At 39.2% G+C, this 18,156-nt stretch overlaps 1 protein-coding gene across 7 annotated transcripts in view; it reads right to left on the minus strand.

The window, feature by feature from the left end:
- Window positions 1-18,156, minus strand: part of MYOM1 (myomesin 1) — a 79,816-nt gene that overhangs the window by 23,521 nt on the left and 38,139 nt on the right. For 3 of the 7 annotated variants that reach the window (XM_075744312.1, XM_075744313.1, XM_075744314.1), the window contains exons 16-25: window positions 17,136-17,310; window positions 14,841-14,962; window positions 13,604-13,930; window positions 11,796-11,992; window positions 10,897-11,023; window positions 9,967-10,151; window positions 8,830-8,944; window positions 3,792-3,948; window positions 2,758-2,864; window positions 2,592-2,636 (exon numbers count right to left, since the gene is read on the minus strand). In XM_075744312.1, coding sequence (XP_075600427.1) covers window positions 2,592-2,636; window positions 2,758-2,864; window positions 3,792-3,948; window positions 8,830-8,944; window positions 9,967-10,151; window positions 10,897-11,023; window positions 11,796-11,992; window positions 13,604-13,930; window positions 14,841-14,962; window positions 17,136-17,310 — 1,557 coding nt within the window. The remainder of the gene's footprint in view (window positions 1-2,591; window positions 2,637-2,757; window positions 2,865-3,791; window positions 3,949-8,829; window positions 8,945-9,966; window positions 10,152-10,896; window positions 11,024-11,795; window positions 11,993-13,603; window positions 13,931-14,840; window positions 14,963-17,135; window positions 17,311-18,156) is intronic. The other 4 variants (XM_075744316.1, XM_075744318.1, XM_075744319.1 and 1 more) reach the window with 2 other exon arrangements.

The following is an 18,156-nucleotide window of genomic DNA, read 5'->3' on the forward strand; positions in this document are numbered from 1 at the left end:
GAGGTAGTGTCTGATTTCTCTCATCTTTCTAATTGCATCATCCTAAATGACCGGGGTAACTTCTGGAGCAGAGCTGCCACCCCACCACCACACCAAGTTAGGGGGGTGAGGACTCTACGTGTCTTCCTTTCCCACACTCACCCCTTCCCTGCACCTACACCCTCCCACAACCACATGTATGCGTTTGGTGCCTCAGTGGCACAGGACCTATGTCTGGTGAAAATAAGGCTTCTGGGAGGTGAGGCAATAGTCACAGGAAAAAAGACAATTATGAAAAAGGCACAGGCTTAAACCAGAGAGAGGAAAATACTTAAAAAGGAGGCTGGAGGGACAGTGTTACCACGAGGAAGCAGGGCAAAGAAGAACCCCAAAAGAGTGTGCCCCAGCAGTGCAAATGGTCCGTGTGAAGCTTCCTCTCCCAGTGCATCACTTCGCTTGTAAAAGACAAAAGGAATCTCACGTCTTGCATAATTTCTCAAAACAAAGCTACTGAAATGCTACAGGAGCCAGCGGAAGCAAGAGGGAGAGGGTGTGAATAGACATCAGGCTGCACTGCTTTTGTTTCACTGTCAGCTCTACGGCAATTTTAAACCCCCACTTGATTTGCATGCAATTAACTATGAATATCTTAGTCTAACATGGAAAAGAGGGTTGTATCTCAGAAGCTGTTAAATAAAGAGCTGAAAGGATGCAAAAGGACTCTTTTGTGGGAAAAGGTCGTTCACTCCCCAGTGCAAAGGGACTGCATGAATCTGTGTTACAGTCCTCCATGAGCAAAAGTCTTATTTTAAAATATTTCCATAAGCAGCAACTGACAGCTACTTTAGGCATTTTCCAGCCATCATGCTTACAAGGTTTTACATCCTATTTGTATAGCATCACTAATTACCATGAGCACTTGACAGGGAGTCATTGGGCAGTTGCTAAATTGAAGAGTTGGAACAATTTATTTTTTACCTAGAACCGATACAGTATTGTGCCCATACATAGTTGCGTTCTGTAAGGCTGCATTATTCAAGCAACCCATTTTCCCATGGAGTTACTGGCTGCAGATGTTTCTAAGCAGAAGTTACAATTAAATGCAGTTCAGAAGTACAAACAAAGCAACATGCAAGAGCACATGTTGAGTCAGAAATGCTTAGCAACTAATTTTTTTTTTGGTAGAGAATTTGGGTAATCCGCAAGCAGATTATCTGGAGATACGAATAAGGTTTTATGTTAATCCATAGGAGCTCATTATTATTTTTCTAGCCTTATAGCCATAGCTAGATGTATCTCAACCCTATTTGTAATTTTTTTTTTTTTAAGTATCCACAGGGCCTCGAGTAGCTAAAGCAAATAAGACAGTTTCCTCCTTAAAACATGAGGATATGTTCTGCAGTGATCTCCCTTTTTGCCTGTGCCTCCTGGAACCTCACGCACAGCCAGAAGTGTACTGTTACCTAACACAGTGCAAAAAAGAAGACACTCTCTGTGTCCCGAGGAGCTTGTTTTGTGACATTAATTATGAGCAGAAAGCGTGGAAGAGCACCCAGAAGAGAAGGGTCGGGGCAAGTAAGGACGTGTGACAACATTAAGGTCTTGTGATGACTAAGATATAATTAAGGAAGAAACATCTGGGAGGAGCAGGAGTAAGCAAGGGGATGCTTGGGCTGTCATTAAGCTGTCAAAAGGTGACACAATATGTTGAGAAGGATAGAGCTGATATGGAAAAGACACAGAAGGAAATGAGAAAGAGAGATGATGTGGGCAAAAAGACAGGCCATTTCTGCCGCCAAGCTTTGACTGGGCTGAGGCATGATGTGGGCTGAGTTGGCAGAGGTGCCAGCAGTGCATGTGCAAAGCTGGAGATGTTAAAACATAGGCAAGAGTTTTAGTGCCTGGAAGGAAGAAGAAAAGGATGCAGTGGGAGAATATGAGACAAGGTTTAGGTCTCATCTTGTTGTGTGCAGTAGGCTTCATTATACAATCCAATTATTATTATTTTTTTCAATTACTCAAGTTACATTCCAATGAAAATAATCAAGTTGTGCTACTACCAGAATATCACAAAGGTATGGGAGGTCTGTGAAGTTGACAAAAATACAATCGCAAGCAGCAGGAAGGATGTTGATATTGTCAAGTGTTACAGAAAAGGAGGGAATAAATTCCAACAGGAAAATTCTGTACATATAGATAGTTACAGCTGCATTTACTACAGTTGGCTGCTTTGTTAACCTTAACCTATGTTAACTTCAGTTGGATTAGTAAGAGAATTTTTCAAATTCAGGTTTTCAAATTGGGTTAGGTATGCTGAATAAGTATAAAAGGCTGTTCTGCAGAAGAAACAAAGCCAATGGAATACTTATTTTCCAATTATTATATAGACTTATTATATGCCTAGGCCAGTAGCCTGCAACAGATCAGGAAGAATATCAGTAATACACAAATGTACTGAAAGAAACAAAAATTAAAGGAATCTTAGATCTTCGGTTCAAAACCACTTTCACTTGAAATTACTGTAGTGACTTCCCTACCTGATGGTGGCAGGAGCTTTGTAATACCCCACTGCATGCAAAGCTCTCCCCTACAGAAACGTTTGACTCACTTACTTGGGAATTTGCGTTCATGGCTCAGAGCAAGCAGGCGTTTCATTTCTGCAAAAGACATAAAAGAAATAATATAAGGTGTGCATGCCTTATGGATCTGAGAGACACAGCAGCAAGAAAAAGCAGATGTGACAGTAGAACAGGCATGCTTAACAGACATTGTGTCTACCTTCCTCGTCGATTGTGTGGCTTGATGAAACTCCATCAGTGTCTGTAACAACACAAGAGTAAGTTCCCAAATCATCTTCTCCAAGATCCTTAAAGATAGCTTTTGACCTTTGGGGGGGAGGGGGGAACATTTTGATTAAAAGAAAAAAAAAAAAAAAAAAAAAGAAATCAATCTGAACCAAACCTCTCCTTTTTGTCTCTAAGACTACATAAAAATAGTCTTGTATTAGCTTTTTTTTCTGAACAGGCAAATACGGGGGCTCTGGACAGTAGTGACCAGGGTAGGTCCTACTATGTGTGGTACAAATGGAGATGGTACAACTCTCAGCGCCAAAAGCACTGGAGATAGCTAGTTTAAGCTAGCTCAAGCATGCTTAAAAACATGTTGTCAAGTCTTTGAAGAGCGTGAAAGGATTCCATAAGTACAGGCTGATTCAAGTTTCAGATGCAATACCGAGAGTGTGGTGAGCCACTCTTTTTTTTTTTCTGGATGGTTTGTATAACTAGAAGAGCACATAGGCAGTTCATAGGCTGAACCTGTGCGTTTGCCATCTCTTCCTCTCTGTTAAAAGCCTGAAGAAACTGAGTAAGCTTGTACAGCATTATGGAAGTTACCAAATCACGCTGTGGTGACGCCGTCAGAAGAGAGCCCTGCTTACTCCAGCACCTCTGAAGATTGCAACAGTGTTACATGGCAAAAGCATTTTGCAAGCAAGATAATTTTATCCTTTGGAGATTTAAAATAATAACTGTAGGAACAATAATAGTAATAATAATAATAATAATAATAATTTGCCTTGATTGACAGGTCATAAGATGACAGAGCACAGATTTTCTATCCCTATGCCTAAACATAACTAAATTGCCTAAACAGGAGGCCTGACTCATTCTGAGCAAGCTACAGTTTTCAAATGGCCTTCCAGAAGCACAGGCAGATATAACTCTTGGTGAGGTCATGCATCCAAAAGGATGGATTTCTGTGACCAGCCTAGGTCTCTCAAACATGAGACTATCACTGCCACCGAGGGTTCTTACTTTCCGCCTTTGGAGTCAATGTTCAGTCGAGAGTCATCCTCAATTGGTTCATAATTCTTGGACCAAACAAACTTAGAGTTTGGAGACATCTGATCACATTCAAAGTTCAAGGAAATTACTCCATTGTCATCTACATCAACCACCATTTCCTTGGTTCCTGAAAGAGCAGAACAAGGTGATACCACTTTCTCAGAGAAGCCAGCAAACAAATTTATATAGATATAATTCATAGGGTGGATTAAGCAGATTCTTGCCATTTTCTCAGTTGGCACATCAATTGCTGCAAACGTTGGCATCCTCAGTCTTTGATGCACAAGAACAGTTCTTATTCTAAACTATAAAAGGAACAGATTAAAGAGCATCATAAATCAACTGATTTATTTGAGCAAGTCTAAGCACACATGAGAATTATGATATTTGCTCTGGAAAAACCTGAAGGGGGAAAAAAAGAAGGAAGCTTCTAAATCTGCTAAATGTTTGAAATATCAAATAGCAATATTTTCCGTGGTAAGGGGTAGTCAGAGCTTTCATTATGCAGCATGAATTTCTTAATCCCTAATAAGATAAGAGCTCTATATGGAATATCGTGTGCAAATGCAGGTGTTTGAAGAGGTGCAGGAGGCAGAAGAGGAAACAATCGAGTTGCCCCATCAGGACTCACTTGTGCAACTGAGGCACATTTTCAGCGACTCTGGCTTCACTCCGGGAGGTTGGTTTAATTGCTGCGCTTGGCATCCAGCCCTGCTGCTGTCTGCAGCATTAATCCCGGGCCCACAAAGGGAGGGAAAATTTGCAATTAGCTGCTTAAGTCGCCCACCCTGTTTTGCGAGTACCTACAGTCCTTGAGCTGGATAAGGTGACCCAGTTTGTCCTTTACAAGGCCCTGGGGGTGAATCCCATATCCGAAACACAAAGGCACCTCTATCCTGCCCCCTTGCACCCCGGTGAAGCTAAGGGAATTTCGCCTGAGATTCGGGCAGCTCGGCGAACTCATCGTCTGTGGTGTTAACTTTCATTTCAACAACTTGTCTGAGAACGTCAGGGAGAACGTGTGCACCGAGAGGCGCTGGAGAACGTCCAGGCTCCTTTTCCGAACAGCTCTGAGCTGGATCTCGCATCTGAATAGGGCACTCATGTTATATTACTTAGCCTAGGACAATTCTGGGCTGCTCAGAATGCTAATGACACACTTTCTTCACAAAGTATTGTACCTTAAAGAGCCTTATTCCAGACATTGAGATTAAATGCTTTATTTTCAGCATAATTCTTAATGAGCCTCAAGCATACAAGGAGATTTCTGTGTTTCATCATCCTAATACTATACACGTTCTTTCCAGCACTGTGAGTAGCTCCTGTAATGACAATTTGTGTACACAGCTTTCTTAGTATTTATAATTTGCCATAACCATTTAATGAAAAATGAGATTAATATTCCCATTTTGGTGCTGTTATTTACCAGCCCTTGCAGTAATGAAGCAAGTTACGTACCAATATATGATAAATGAAGTCTAAGGTATGCAAATATTTTACTAGGCAGCAGCATATTTGCAATTTTTTTATAATTTAATTTATTATATGCAAATTCATCACTTGACATTTCATTAGTGTTTAGTTTCCTGTAGTCATTAGCACATTAATCTTTTGATGGCAATTTATGCGACGTGCAAGGAATTACAGCCAGAAGGTTCATTTGAAGGACAGAATCTTTTATATTGGTTTTAAAGTATTGTCATTATGATAACAATGCATAGCATTTATTTCCAGAAGTGATGCTGGTGCTTACCTCTAGTATTTATATAAGTTAAAAAAAAAAAATTTCTTTTTAAATTACTGACCAGAGGCCTCCACCTATCCTACAAAGTGGAACCAAGGAGGCTACCATAGTAGTAGCAGTCTTAGTTTCCCTCTTCTAGATAGCTTGGTGGTTTCAACATATCATCCAGAGCTTCTCTTAAAGTCATCACAATAAATAAAATACTTAGATGTCATATCAAATCTCCATTTATCTGAGTGTTTTATAGCATTGAAAGGAAAGAGATAACATGAAGATAAAGCAGACAGCGTCAAAGCACTAGAGTTCATGACATCATTTTGAATATAGCTGGTCAGAAAAGTTGAATGAAACAGTGTTTCATTAATTTCTGAGCTTCAAGCCCTTCTCAAGTGACTGATGCAGCATCAGAATCTAATTTTGCTTTGCACCAAGACGCACAAGGATTAAGGGCAGGAATGGGGAAGGGTGGCAGTCTGTTCTCGGATTTCCCCTGCTTCCTGTGAGATCCACACATACAGAAGTGCTTTTGTCTAAAGACAAACTTACAGCTCAAAAGTAGACTGGATTGGTATTTGTTTATGTGGGTGGGTTGGGTTTTTCTTCATTTAGTTTTAGAAAATAACTGTAAACATTAAATGTGGTTTTCAAACAAGAGAAGGTGGATGCCAAATATCGCATCATTTACACATTTCACTGGATAAAGACAGTAGCATTTGGTAGCATTTGTATCAAAGCAAATATTTTCATTCAGGTTATTATTATTTACTTACATTCTTTGATTAGAAAGCTTAGTCGTGTGGCAATTTTACACATTTGCCAAAAGCAACATTCCATTAGGAATTGTCTAGAGAGACCTGACAATATTTTGTCTCCATCCAAGATGTTAATAAAGGCAGCATTCATTGGGCAATAACAAAAGACTTATGGTAATTTTATAAAAAAGGTATGATTGTTCATGAGATTTGTGTGGTTTGAGTGAGAAAGGTGGAAGCCTGCCTAAGAGACTGATTTCTGAAATAATTTTTTTAATAAGCCCTTTGTCCTTTCTTAATACTTTTAAGAAGCTTAGTTTGGTGGATGCCATATCTGCAGATCTCAGCTCAAAATATGGGTCAACCAGATTTGTACAAGTAGATCTTTTTCAACTTCCCTGAGATTTCACTGGGCCAAACCCTGACTTTCCTGTGATCCCTCACACCTTGCACCTATGAACCCAACCCTCGCTTGCAAAAGCGCCATGATCCTGAGATGTACCTCGTTCTCGGACAGTGAGGTCTGTAAACCAAATGTTTTGCTCAAGTTCATATTGCCAGGTGGGCATGTGCCTCATTTGAGTGAACACTGAAAATGCTATACAAATTTTTTTTTTTTTTTGTCATGATGATTATCTTCACAAGAGTTTATGTTCGTGATTTTTTTTTTTTTAATTGTAATGGCATGACTAATCCTTTATTTAATACACTGGAAGATTGTTATGATAACAAGTTTTTATCAAAAGTCAGACAGATAGATATTAACCCTCAAAGAAAATGGATTAGTAAAGCCAAAAGTTTAGTACTACTACTGGTTTGATTCTCTTTTTAGAAGTGGTTGCTGTATACAAGCTGTCTTCAAGAATAAGTTTCTAAGTTCTGCCTTACTCCACTTGCAGGTAATGGCAATAGCCCTAGTGCTTCAGAGGCTTGCAGATCTGAAGTTATGGCTACTGTATTTTTGAAAGATCCTGCCCCAAGCCCTTCTTACTCACACACTTATCCTTTTTTGTCCTCATACCCCAATCTTACACCCTCTCAACTTAGCATCCACTCCTGTCAGTGTCTTCTTCCCATCCCAGCCTCGCTAGCCATCACCCCAGTCTCCCCACTCTGAGTTTTCCAGTTCTTTTACACCCCCGTCTTCAGACCTCCTTTTTTCAGACTTTCTTGACTTACAGCCTCACTAAGAGCTAACTCAAGGCTTCTTAGGATTTTTGCTGCCCTGGTCCTGATGACCAGGCATTTATGAAGGCTGGGCCAGTGCTGCTGCAGGAATAGGAGATATAAAAATGGACCTGGGAGTCAGAAAGCGGGAAAGGATGCCGGGGAAGTGTTCCTGAGGCAGCTGGGGTGGGAATGGGAACTGATGATCACCAGCAATGTCTGCTCAACACCTCGCAGTCAATACCATCCCAAATAAACCCTGACTATTTCTGCAGGCAGAGTAGGCAGCTGTTTGCCCAGGTAGTCGCCTCCTTTGCCTATGCCCTTGCACTGCTACTCGTGCTCCCTGTGCCGCCTGCCCCAGGCCCCCGCACTGTCCCGCCTGCCCGCTGCCTGCCCGCTGCCTGTCTTCGTTCCTGTTCTTTTAGGGCTCTTAGAAACCTTCCCAGATGGGATCGGATATGAAAGTCTGCAGGTAGAGGAAGGGAACTTGTCACAGGAAAAGAGGGTGTATGGTGGATCCAGGCTGGGTTGTACCCCTGTACCTTCTTACGTCATTCTAACCTTATACTTGATTTGGTTAAAATATCTGGGAGTTTGTTTTTCCACCTTGTAGAACACTCTGCTTCTGAAATAGTCTATAGGTGAGTAAACCACAAGCCCATGCTTGTGTTTTCTGTTAGGGACTTAAGTGACAAAAAGGTGTTGACTCCGATCAAAGCCACCTCTGTTACCTGTATACCTAAATAAAACTCAGGGGTTTTCTGAAGTTCCAGGGACAGAGATTCTGCCTCTGCACTGGTTCCTGTGTTCCTTGCTGGCATTATAGACACACTGGAGCTAACCTTCAAGGATGACTCCAGCAAACAGTTGAATTCCTACTGAAGGTGGTCTCCAAACTGACTTCATTATGTTTTTAAAGCCAAAAAAGTAATTTCCTTTACCCTTTCCTCAGGCATATTACATAAGTTAAAGAAAGAAGAGAGATAAACCACAAACAACTGGTTTACTATAGGAAGGGCAAAATCTACATCTGTTAGAATCTTTTGGTTGAGCTGATCTTAATGGGTCCTCTGCTTATGCATTTATCTATAGATATATGCAAATCTTACAACTTTATTGTATTTTTATATTCCTGAACCTGTAGTGATGGTAAGAAAATCTGTTCTGACCTTAAAATACACCAGACAAGAAAGTAAGATATGACCCTCAATTCATTTCCTGCTTAGTAAAAAGTTTGACTTGAGAGGGGTCAGGCTGTTTGCATGCAGCCTGTATGTAAACACAATGCACAAACAGGAACCTGTTTAAATATGATGAAAAAGAGGAAGTATTTCTAACAAACCTGGTCGTGTTTCAGCTATGACAGGATCCGTGACATCTGATGGTTTCCCAACACCGGCCTGGTTTGTTGCCCGCACACGAAACACATAGCTCACACCTTCTTTTAGGCCACCTATCTGGAGGAAGCAAATATACATACATGCATGTTGTGTTACAAAACACATTTTAATTTCACACTTCTTACAATTCCAGTCTGAATGCTTGACATTTCCTTTCTTTTTGTTTTGCTCCTTTTCCAGTTGACAAATATTTTTTTCCTTGTGGTTTGTTTATTTTTTCAGTTTCAGAGTGACGTGACTAATGTGTTTGGCTTGCTCCTTCCTTGTATGCATAGCTAACATTTAGACAGTGTCATTACTGTCATTGATTTCTTTGCAAAAGGAGCATTGCCATTGGAACAGGATGTTTTTAACTCATGTACATTGACCTCTGAAACAGCATAATCTTTTACTGCAAGTAAATTCTGGCTTTGAAAAATGAAATTATCAGGGTAATAAGTACCAGCCACACCTATTTAGAAATGCCCTATTTAATTATACAGTTTTAATTGTAGTGACTTGAAGAATCATACTGACATCATAACACCTGCAAATACTCCTTTAAAACATATATGAAAGGATCACACTTTAAAGTGAGTTGTCAAATACAAACAGCAAACCTACTTTAGATGTATCTCTAGAACAGAGATACAGTTGATCCCTTATTTAGAAGTCATTCCACAAAATGATGTAGCATAATAGTGCAAAAAGTTTGCCATGAAATGTGAGGAGAGGGTACGTTGTTTTAGAAAGAATCGCCTGCCACATTATCAGATCTATTTTTGTGCTATCTGTTTTTGTGTAGAGATACCTATCTTACCCTTTGAGCTAGAAAATGCTAGGGTTGCCTCCTGCATTACAAGAATGGTATTTGGTTTTAGCAGTGCTTTCTGTTATTTTTAGGCTTGTCATACCAGATTGTGTTCTGAGTTACTGGCTTGTCTGACTATCCAGGCGTTACACGTGTGAATCCTTGGCACAACATAAACTACTATGTATTTCATTAAATGGAACCATGATCAGCACAGGATGATGCTATTGAAGGCTAACTTCCTCAAGGTTATACCATTATACGAGTATTTGAATCTTAAGCTATTTACCTTCAAGAATTTCTTTTGAAGTGGCTTCTCATTGACACTTCTCCAATGTTCCTCCTTTGCTTCAGTTTCCTTCATATCAACATAATAACCAGCTATGGGACTACGACCAGTATAAACTGGTTCCTTCCACAGTAAAACCAAAGAGTCCTTCCTAACTTCTGTGCATGTGACATCATGGGGTGGCCCTGAAAGGTAAGAATAAAAGTTGTAGTTGTGGTATCAAAATAATTTCCCAAGGGCTAAGGCATAAGACTTCAAAAACCAAAACCAGACACCATGTTGTACACCCAGAGCTGACATAACATGTGCAGCTCCTCTGTATCATATCTAGACCCAATATAAACACAACCCATGACTATTAAAAAGACTAGCCAAAAAAAACAGTCCAATTTGTTGAGATTTGGTATCTTGATCAAATATTCATGAACAAACAAAGATGACAAATAATCTCCAAGCTCAGTGAAATAAGTTAATTATTAAGCTAATGTCCTGCTTCAAGGACTGCTCTAAAGTCCACTGAAGTCAATGAAGGTTGTTTTCATTCATTTCAACGAGTGTTAAAAGGCTAGCAAGCTGGCCTTGAAGTGATACATTTAGACAAGAGTTAGAGGACCTCATTCTTCTCTGTCTTCTACCTTAGACAGGTATTTATGTCTACCATTTAAACAAGAAAGCAAAGTGGCACACACAGCACAGGAACCAGGCAGGAAAGATATAGAAAATACAAGCTGCTTGTAAAATGCTACTGACTAAACAGGGATTATGCATCATTGTAAATGTACTAAATCAAAGTGATGGAGATTCAAGCCTGGGTATGAATTTCAGTGCCCGTTGACTCCCCTGGAAACTGAAGGCACTGATAACTTAGATAATCAGTCACAGAGCAGCCTTGGGCTGTGAGCAACCTCCACCTCGCACTCAGGATCCTACCAGGTACAGCAATGGTCCATTCTTCACATTTGAAGGGCTGGCTGGGTAGGGAGGGTGTCCCAACCCCAGCCAGGTTAGCAGCAGCCACCTGGAACTGGTACACCATGTTTTCCTTCAGGTTTTGAATCTGCAGAATCAATAAGATGGTACTTATTAACTTTGGATTAAGGCTTTAGAAGAAAGTCACAATGACAATTACTGAATGCATGAGGTGGTTTTAAGTGCCTGAAGAGATGAATGCATTACTGACATCATATATAAGGCAATAACTATCTTGGCTTTTCCTCTAATCAATGGTGGAGCATACATGAGTGGTCTTAGAACACTCAAATTGTGAGCCCCTTCCCCTATTGACAGACACTTTGGTAGTCAGGGAGAGAGCAGGGTATTGCTCAACAATCACATTAATCTGTCTTGTGATACAGAACAAGTTCACTTAAGGCAAGAGTTGTCCTCACAGCAGGGTGAAACTCAGCCCCGGCATTGCTTTTCATTCGTAAAGCAGCTCAGTGAGGTTGCAGCTAGCAGCGTCTCTGAATTGGGTCAAGAACTGATCACAAAATGCAGCTGGCACGGAGCTGGTTCCAGCACCAGCAAGCACAGGGGTAGGTCTGCCAAGCCCAGTAGGAATGACATTTGTTGTGAGGGCCCAACTTGCAAAAATAAAGGCTATGTCTAGAGTAGTGAGTTCACAGATGACAGCTGGTGCCAGACTAACAGATAAGCATACAAATAATTTTGCAGCAAAGTTTAACAGAGCTAAATAAACTTATTATCATGGATATAAAACCCTCTGAACAGCAATCTGTGCACTGAATCATAACTCATTCAAATCTGTCTTTGAGATCTGTTCTGGAAATAGTTTGCACCCACAGCAATAGCAGAAGTTAACCTCTTACCCTGTATGCCCTCTCGCTGATGGCCTTAATGTTGGCCTCCATCCATTTCCCAGGAACTCCATCAACCACTTCACGATAGTTCACATAGTAGCCGGTAATTTCAGTTCCGCCAGTGACTTTAGGTTGTTTCCATCCTAATACCATCGAGTCACGAACACTCTCAAGTACCATGATGTCATAAGGTGGAGATGGAGCAGCTGTTTCAACGTGAAGAATGTATAAGTAGGAAGTAATATTTCAATAGTCAGACTGGCATTCAATTACCGAGTTCAGGTGGCTCCCATCCTGCATTTCCTATTTAGCGCAATATTTATGTGGTCAAGGAAGTTTCTGGAGTTGGAATAAGAAATGCAGGATAAAAGCTTACATAAACCAAATGAAAAAGTCCAAACTGCATAGGAATTAGTTTTCAAGATCATTTGTTTGTTGAGAAGCAAGTTGATAACATTGTGAAAGAATGTGTTGCAGTTGCAGCTCTGATGTAAGTGATCAGGACTCTCTTCAGAATTGTGAAAAATGAGGAACTAAAACTAACATTACAGGAGAAATAAAAAAATTGGAGATGCAATGATTTGTTTTGTTTTGCTGAAAGCAAACCCTTTTTCACACATGCAATGTTCATTGTAGTTCCTTTTTTTAAATAGGCCCACATACTTCCCTTCAGAGAATGGACTTTATGAGTCCATTCTTCTTTCTTTTTTTTTTTTTTTCCCTTTTAAATTTATACACTGTACAAATTTTATCATTGCACCCATCACATGGTCTTACCTTAATGGAAGGAAGCGTGATCATAGGCACTGTAGACTGACCAGAAATGGAACATGTCTGTTATTAGAACTTACATTTAAAAATTTGCTGCATAATCCTCTTTTTTTAAAATTTCCTTTAACAATACAGAAATCATTAACTTAATTCCAACCTGTTTTCTGTATCTAGTGGGGAAATGCTTGCCCACACCCAATATGTCATGCACCAGTGAAGAGCCTTACTTGTGACCCTGAAGTCCTACTTTTGATGGAAATTCTACATCATATATGTTTTCTTTTGTCTTTAATGTTTGATATCAGTGTCAGCTAGCCCCAGGTGCCTCTACTTTGTTTTCTGTTCAACACTTTGCACAAGCCTTTTGAGTCTCACTTCAGAGGCCTGGGGAGAAATTCAGTTCACTGGCCAGGTATCAAGACTCAAATGAAATTCAAGCCCCACATTTCTTGGGCACGATGGGTATTTAGGTGTTGACAACATAAAACATGATTTTGTGCATGTGCCTTCAACTTGATAGGTTTTCCTCATTACATATTGCTGTCAGTCAGAGATAAAACACAACATCAGCACTGTGCCTCAGAGGATAAGATGAAGCTTAGGCATAAATCCGCAAAGGATCTTCATATATCCTAACACAACACAGATTTTCATGCTTACCATCATAATCAGATTTTGTTTCCTCACACCCAGAGACACCTGGTACATAACCCAGAGACTAGGTACCAAGACTCCTAACAAATTACTGAAGTGATATAGAAATAATACAGTATCTTAGATACATTAATACACAGTCAAACAAGTTATTAAATTAGTAAATGGATTTATATGTTTCACTTCCAGTAGCCACTAAGTTTGTTAAGTGGTCTCTGATACCATTACATGCATAATAATCTTAATGGAGAGTTGAGCACATAATTAATGGGTCTGATGGAAGATGCATCACTGGAGAGCTTGTTCACTTGTGGCGCACACGAGCAGAGATTACAACCATCTGAAGTGGATGTACCAAAGCAGTGAAATCTATTGATTTTATTAACTCTCACCTATATCTTTCTTCTTTGTCACCTTTTGCAGTGTCAAAAGATCCCCGGGTTGAGACTTACTTGCCTGCTTAGCAGCAACTTTTTGTGGTGCAGAAGCGACAGTGTCCTTAACCATTTCTCTCATGTTATTGTCTCCTGTACTCCCCAGTTTGTCAGAGCTACTGGGTATTGTGTCTCTATTAAATTTAGCATTGCATTTTAGCAAAGCTTCTGTGTCAAAGATAGGCTGGGAGGACTCATGCATGCCTTCCCAGCTGGTAGTGCGGTCTGTTAGTCCACCAGCGTTACCACTCAGTTCAGGACACACACCATGAAGCAATCCTCCCCCTGTAATTGCCAGAAAACAGCAAAGACATTTTGAATTAGAATACTTTTTTTTTTTTCTTCATTTAGTCAGCAGAATGAAGAAATGCGTACAGTGAACAATACAGCCAAAGTATGACAAATCACAGGGTTTATGCACAAAATGTTAAGCTTGAATTCACAAAAATTTGAAATGCATAGAATACCTCTCAACCTGCTCAGAAGTAATGCTCTTTTAATAATGTCTACTTTTCAGAGCAGAATAAATATGGAAAGTTAATAGTACTCTTCATTTGCTACAATTATTTTAGGATTAGATTTTCCAGGTCATATTTCTGATCCTTTCAAGATGATCTCACAAAATTGCTCGAGGCCACATCTCTCCGCTCTAAGGTTGTGAGGTATGCAGTTTGGATACAAACAAGAGCAAGGACGTTGCAAACATACAATTTATTCTAGCCCAATGATCTCATTAATCTTGTTGGATTAGTTCAGGCAGTAGCAAACAGAAATAATTCATCAACAAAGGGAGAACACACAGGTTTATAGAAGGTTTACGAAAGACACATTGCACTGATTATTAGGTTTAGGTATGGAAACAAATTTCTTAGGAACTGATTGTATATAGGATGGTGTGCATTAGAGGTGATAAATACCACATTATGGAATCAGAATGCCATTCCATTTTCCAGGATACCTATGAAGTGAACTTGGCAGTGCTCTCTTACAGTGGTTCACAAGAAACACCTGAAGAAGACTGGAGTGCAGTGACTGTGAAACTATGGCTGTGAGACCATAGGATCTATGGATAAATTATTATTTGTGGACAGCATTGTAAAACAAAACAATTAGTTACAAATAGTGGCTGAAAACATCTTTACTTAATTGAAAAAAACATATTTCCCATTGAAAAGAGCAATGGAAAACAGCTTACCAATGGCTGCTTGCACTTCTATAGGCTCCGAATCCTGTGAAAATTCACTGAGTCCCGCTGCATTAACAGCTCTGACTCTGAAAATGTACTTCTCACCATTGACAAGCCCATGGCAAATGAATCTAAAACAAATCAGTGAAGGAATACTCAGAAAGTATTGTGAAGAAAATAAAAATCTTAAGGCGGGGGGGGGGGGGGGCGGGGGGCAGGGAAGAAAGCATTTCTTCCATAAAATTTATTCTGGTTTCTGAAAACCAAGGATAAACCATGACCCCAGTCACTTAAATGAAGGTCAGAGAATGCAGAATGTATTTAAGGACCTCATTCACACAACAAAGATGATGTCTAAACCCATGGCTCTTTAGACATACTGTTTACCAACACTCCTTCTTAAGACTACATACATTTTTGCGTTACCAGACAATATACTTCTGCTAGTATATAAAATCCATACTTCTTAATGGAAACAATGCAAAAATCTGCAGAGGTAAGGTCTGTATTTGTTTGTGGGATATCTTCATGACATAAGTAAAAGACACCAGTAGCACAAGTTCCCATAATTCACTTCCAATCATAAATGAAAAACTGCAGTGTTCAAAAAAATTACTGGGCGTTGTACAAGAGCTAAAAAAAAAAAGCGTCCGAATTTTTTTATTTCACTTTCTTGCTTCTATAAATGACACAATAATCTAAGTCAGTCAAATTCTTTTACTAGAATAGATTTTCTATTGGATTACCTGATGATCACATAAAAAACCTCATAAATGTTCTCTGGTGTCCACCTTGAAAACACAAAATTTCCCAAGACAGGAATCATTTATTTCAGAAAAATTGTGGTTTGGAAATTTAAACATTTTATTTAAAACAACATTTATTTTTCAATAGATATTGTAAGTGTATTTTATTTCAAGTTACTTTTATTTTGCTCTGCTTCATAATGTCATGTCTTGCACTACCGACGCTGACATCATGCAGTGATGTATGAAGAAAATGTAATGTGGAAACCAAAATGTATTTCAAAATCATAATTTTAGTTTGGGGAAAAAAATAAAACCTGAATCAAAATTTTCAGAGCAGAATTTTCCCTACCCATTCTAACAGACTTTTCCAAATCATTTACTTTCACCAGGACATGTGCAGAAAACAAATTTCAAAACATCAAAATATACTGCATAATGCGAACTATGAGCTACAGCTAATTCTTTGAGATTGACTCAACCAGAAAAGACAAGAGTTAACAGACAGCCTGTGCCTGACTGCATCATACATTATATCACACTGACTAAAAATGCAGTGATAGAACTCGATATAACCACAATATAAATCACAGAAGTATATATGAAAGTATATAATATTGGCACATACAGCTATTGCAATATAAATGACAAGAGAATACTTAAAGGAAATTGTGCCTGTGTTCAAGCAAGTGGGGTTTTAAGTACTTCTGGTATACTAAGCATTTACAATGCCCTGCTAAACAACAAAGTTGGCCCAAGAGTATTTAGCAGAGCCTCACATATTGTAATAAGGGTTGTCATGCATAGCAATTACAAATAAGCATAATTAGTCATAATAAGCAGGGACTGATTCTGGATTGACATCAATCCACGTGAAATCAAGTTCTGCAATTACTTGTTTAGACTCTGAAGATTATATCCTTATTCAAACAAACCCAAATCTGATTTAGCTTGCAAAGTTTTAAATCTTGATTATTTTTTCTGACTAGAGATGAGCTTCATGTCAGTAAGAAATGTGAGTTTATACCAAATATTTAAGAGTGTTCATTAATGTCTTGACAATTACAAGTGAAAAAGCAGTTAGAAAGTAATATTGTTAGTGTGACAGAGTCCACATGTCCTCCTGACATTGTAGTTATACAGTCCAGAAATGTTTACAGCATTCTTCCAAAACAAAGGCCTTTGCTTCCAAACATTATGCAGTTTAGTTTTCCACATTTGTAAGTTCAGCCAGTCCTCACTGTACTGTTTTTCATCAAATTGATAGGCTGTACAATAGCTAGAACTAGCGAGCTGCTTCTCTTTTCATCACTAGCAATGTCCACATTTCCTTCTCCTTGACTGTTTCTAACATAAGGTTGATTATAAATTTCTTTTGGACAAGACTCAGGGTTTGAAATATGTTTTTATAACTTCTTATGAACTTCACCTGCAAGAGTGATTCCAGCCTGCTGGCTACCACAGAGTGATTAACTCTACTACTGCTAATGGCTGGAAAGCAAATATCCAGTAAATCAAAAGCTGGTGACCATAATTTCCATGCTTTAACATTTGTTACCTTGTGCCTTTCACTGGATTGTTGTTGCATGGTTCCCAACGACCAGATCCCACTACGCTTGACTCAATGTAGTACCCAACCAGCTCCTTGGCATCTGGGGGCTCTGTCCAAGTGACAACAACTGAGGTATCTGTATTCCTAGTGGGCATTATACGACCAGGAGGTTTGGGAATATCTGTGGGAGAGAAAGAGAAATAACTTAGTGACCAGACAGTCAAAATTTACAAATAAGATAAGGATGATGTTCTATGCTTGATTATATTAGCACAACTAATACAGATTTAACCCTCAAAAGCTCCTCTGATTTAAATTAATCTGGCACAACAGGACAGGATCAGTAGGTTCAAGCCTTTGGTGGTGAGGTTCCTCGCTTCTCCATTGGCTATGATCCGGGCATTTCCTTCAAATTAGATTTAGTTTATTCCCTTTGCTGAACATCTGCACCAGAGATGTGATTTAGAGTTTTCTAAAAGGGAAAATGTTCTAGGTTCATACTGAAGATTCTGTGCAGCCCACAGAATAAGTCCAACACCCCTGTTAAGTAGAAAAATGCATCTAAAGTGTTTTTTGAGAAGAGCTATTTTACTCTTCTTAAAGAATGTAGTTCATGTGCATCAAACTGCTCTGAGAATTCAACCAATATGAAGTAAACAGAGCCAATCTGGGAATTGGATTGAAATCTGCATTGCTGTTTGGAAACAAATTGCTAATGTAGGTGTAGGTACTGATGCTTTACTGTGGTGAACATCTTGGCTTCTCTTCCAGTGCAAATAGTCTCTGCATTCGTGTAAGTATTAAATTCCTCACTTCTGTTTAATTTGGCAAACAAGGAAGATTAAACTCTGCTGATGTCTGGCCTTATTTTCAGTAAAGACTCTAAGTAAAACAAAACATTTTTGTACTTCCTTGAGTTTTCATTTTCTTTGACTATTTGGAGCCTTTGCAGTTCTTGGCATCGTTATTTGCAGCTAATTCCCTTGGTTTGCATCTGTCATTTGACTATACATGAAAGGTTCGACAA

Source organism: Balearica regulorum, chromosome 2 (genome assembly GCF_011004875.1).
Source record: "Balearica regulorum gibbericeps isolate bBalReg1 chromosome 2, bBalReg1.pri, whole genome shotgun sequence".
Taxonomy (NCBI): domain Eukaryota; kingdom Metazoa; phylum Chordata; class Aves; order Gruiformes; family Gruidae; genus Balearica; species Balearica regulorum.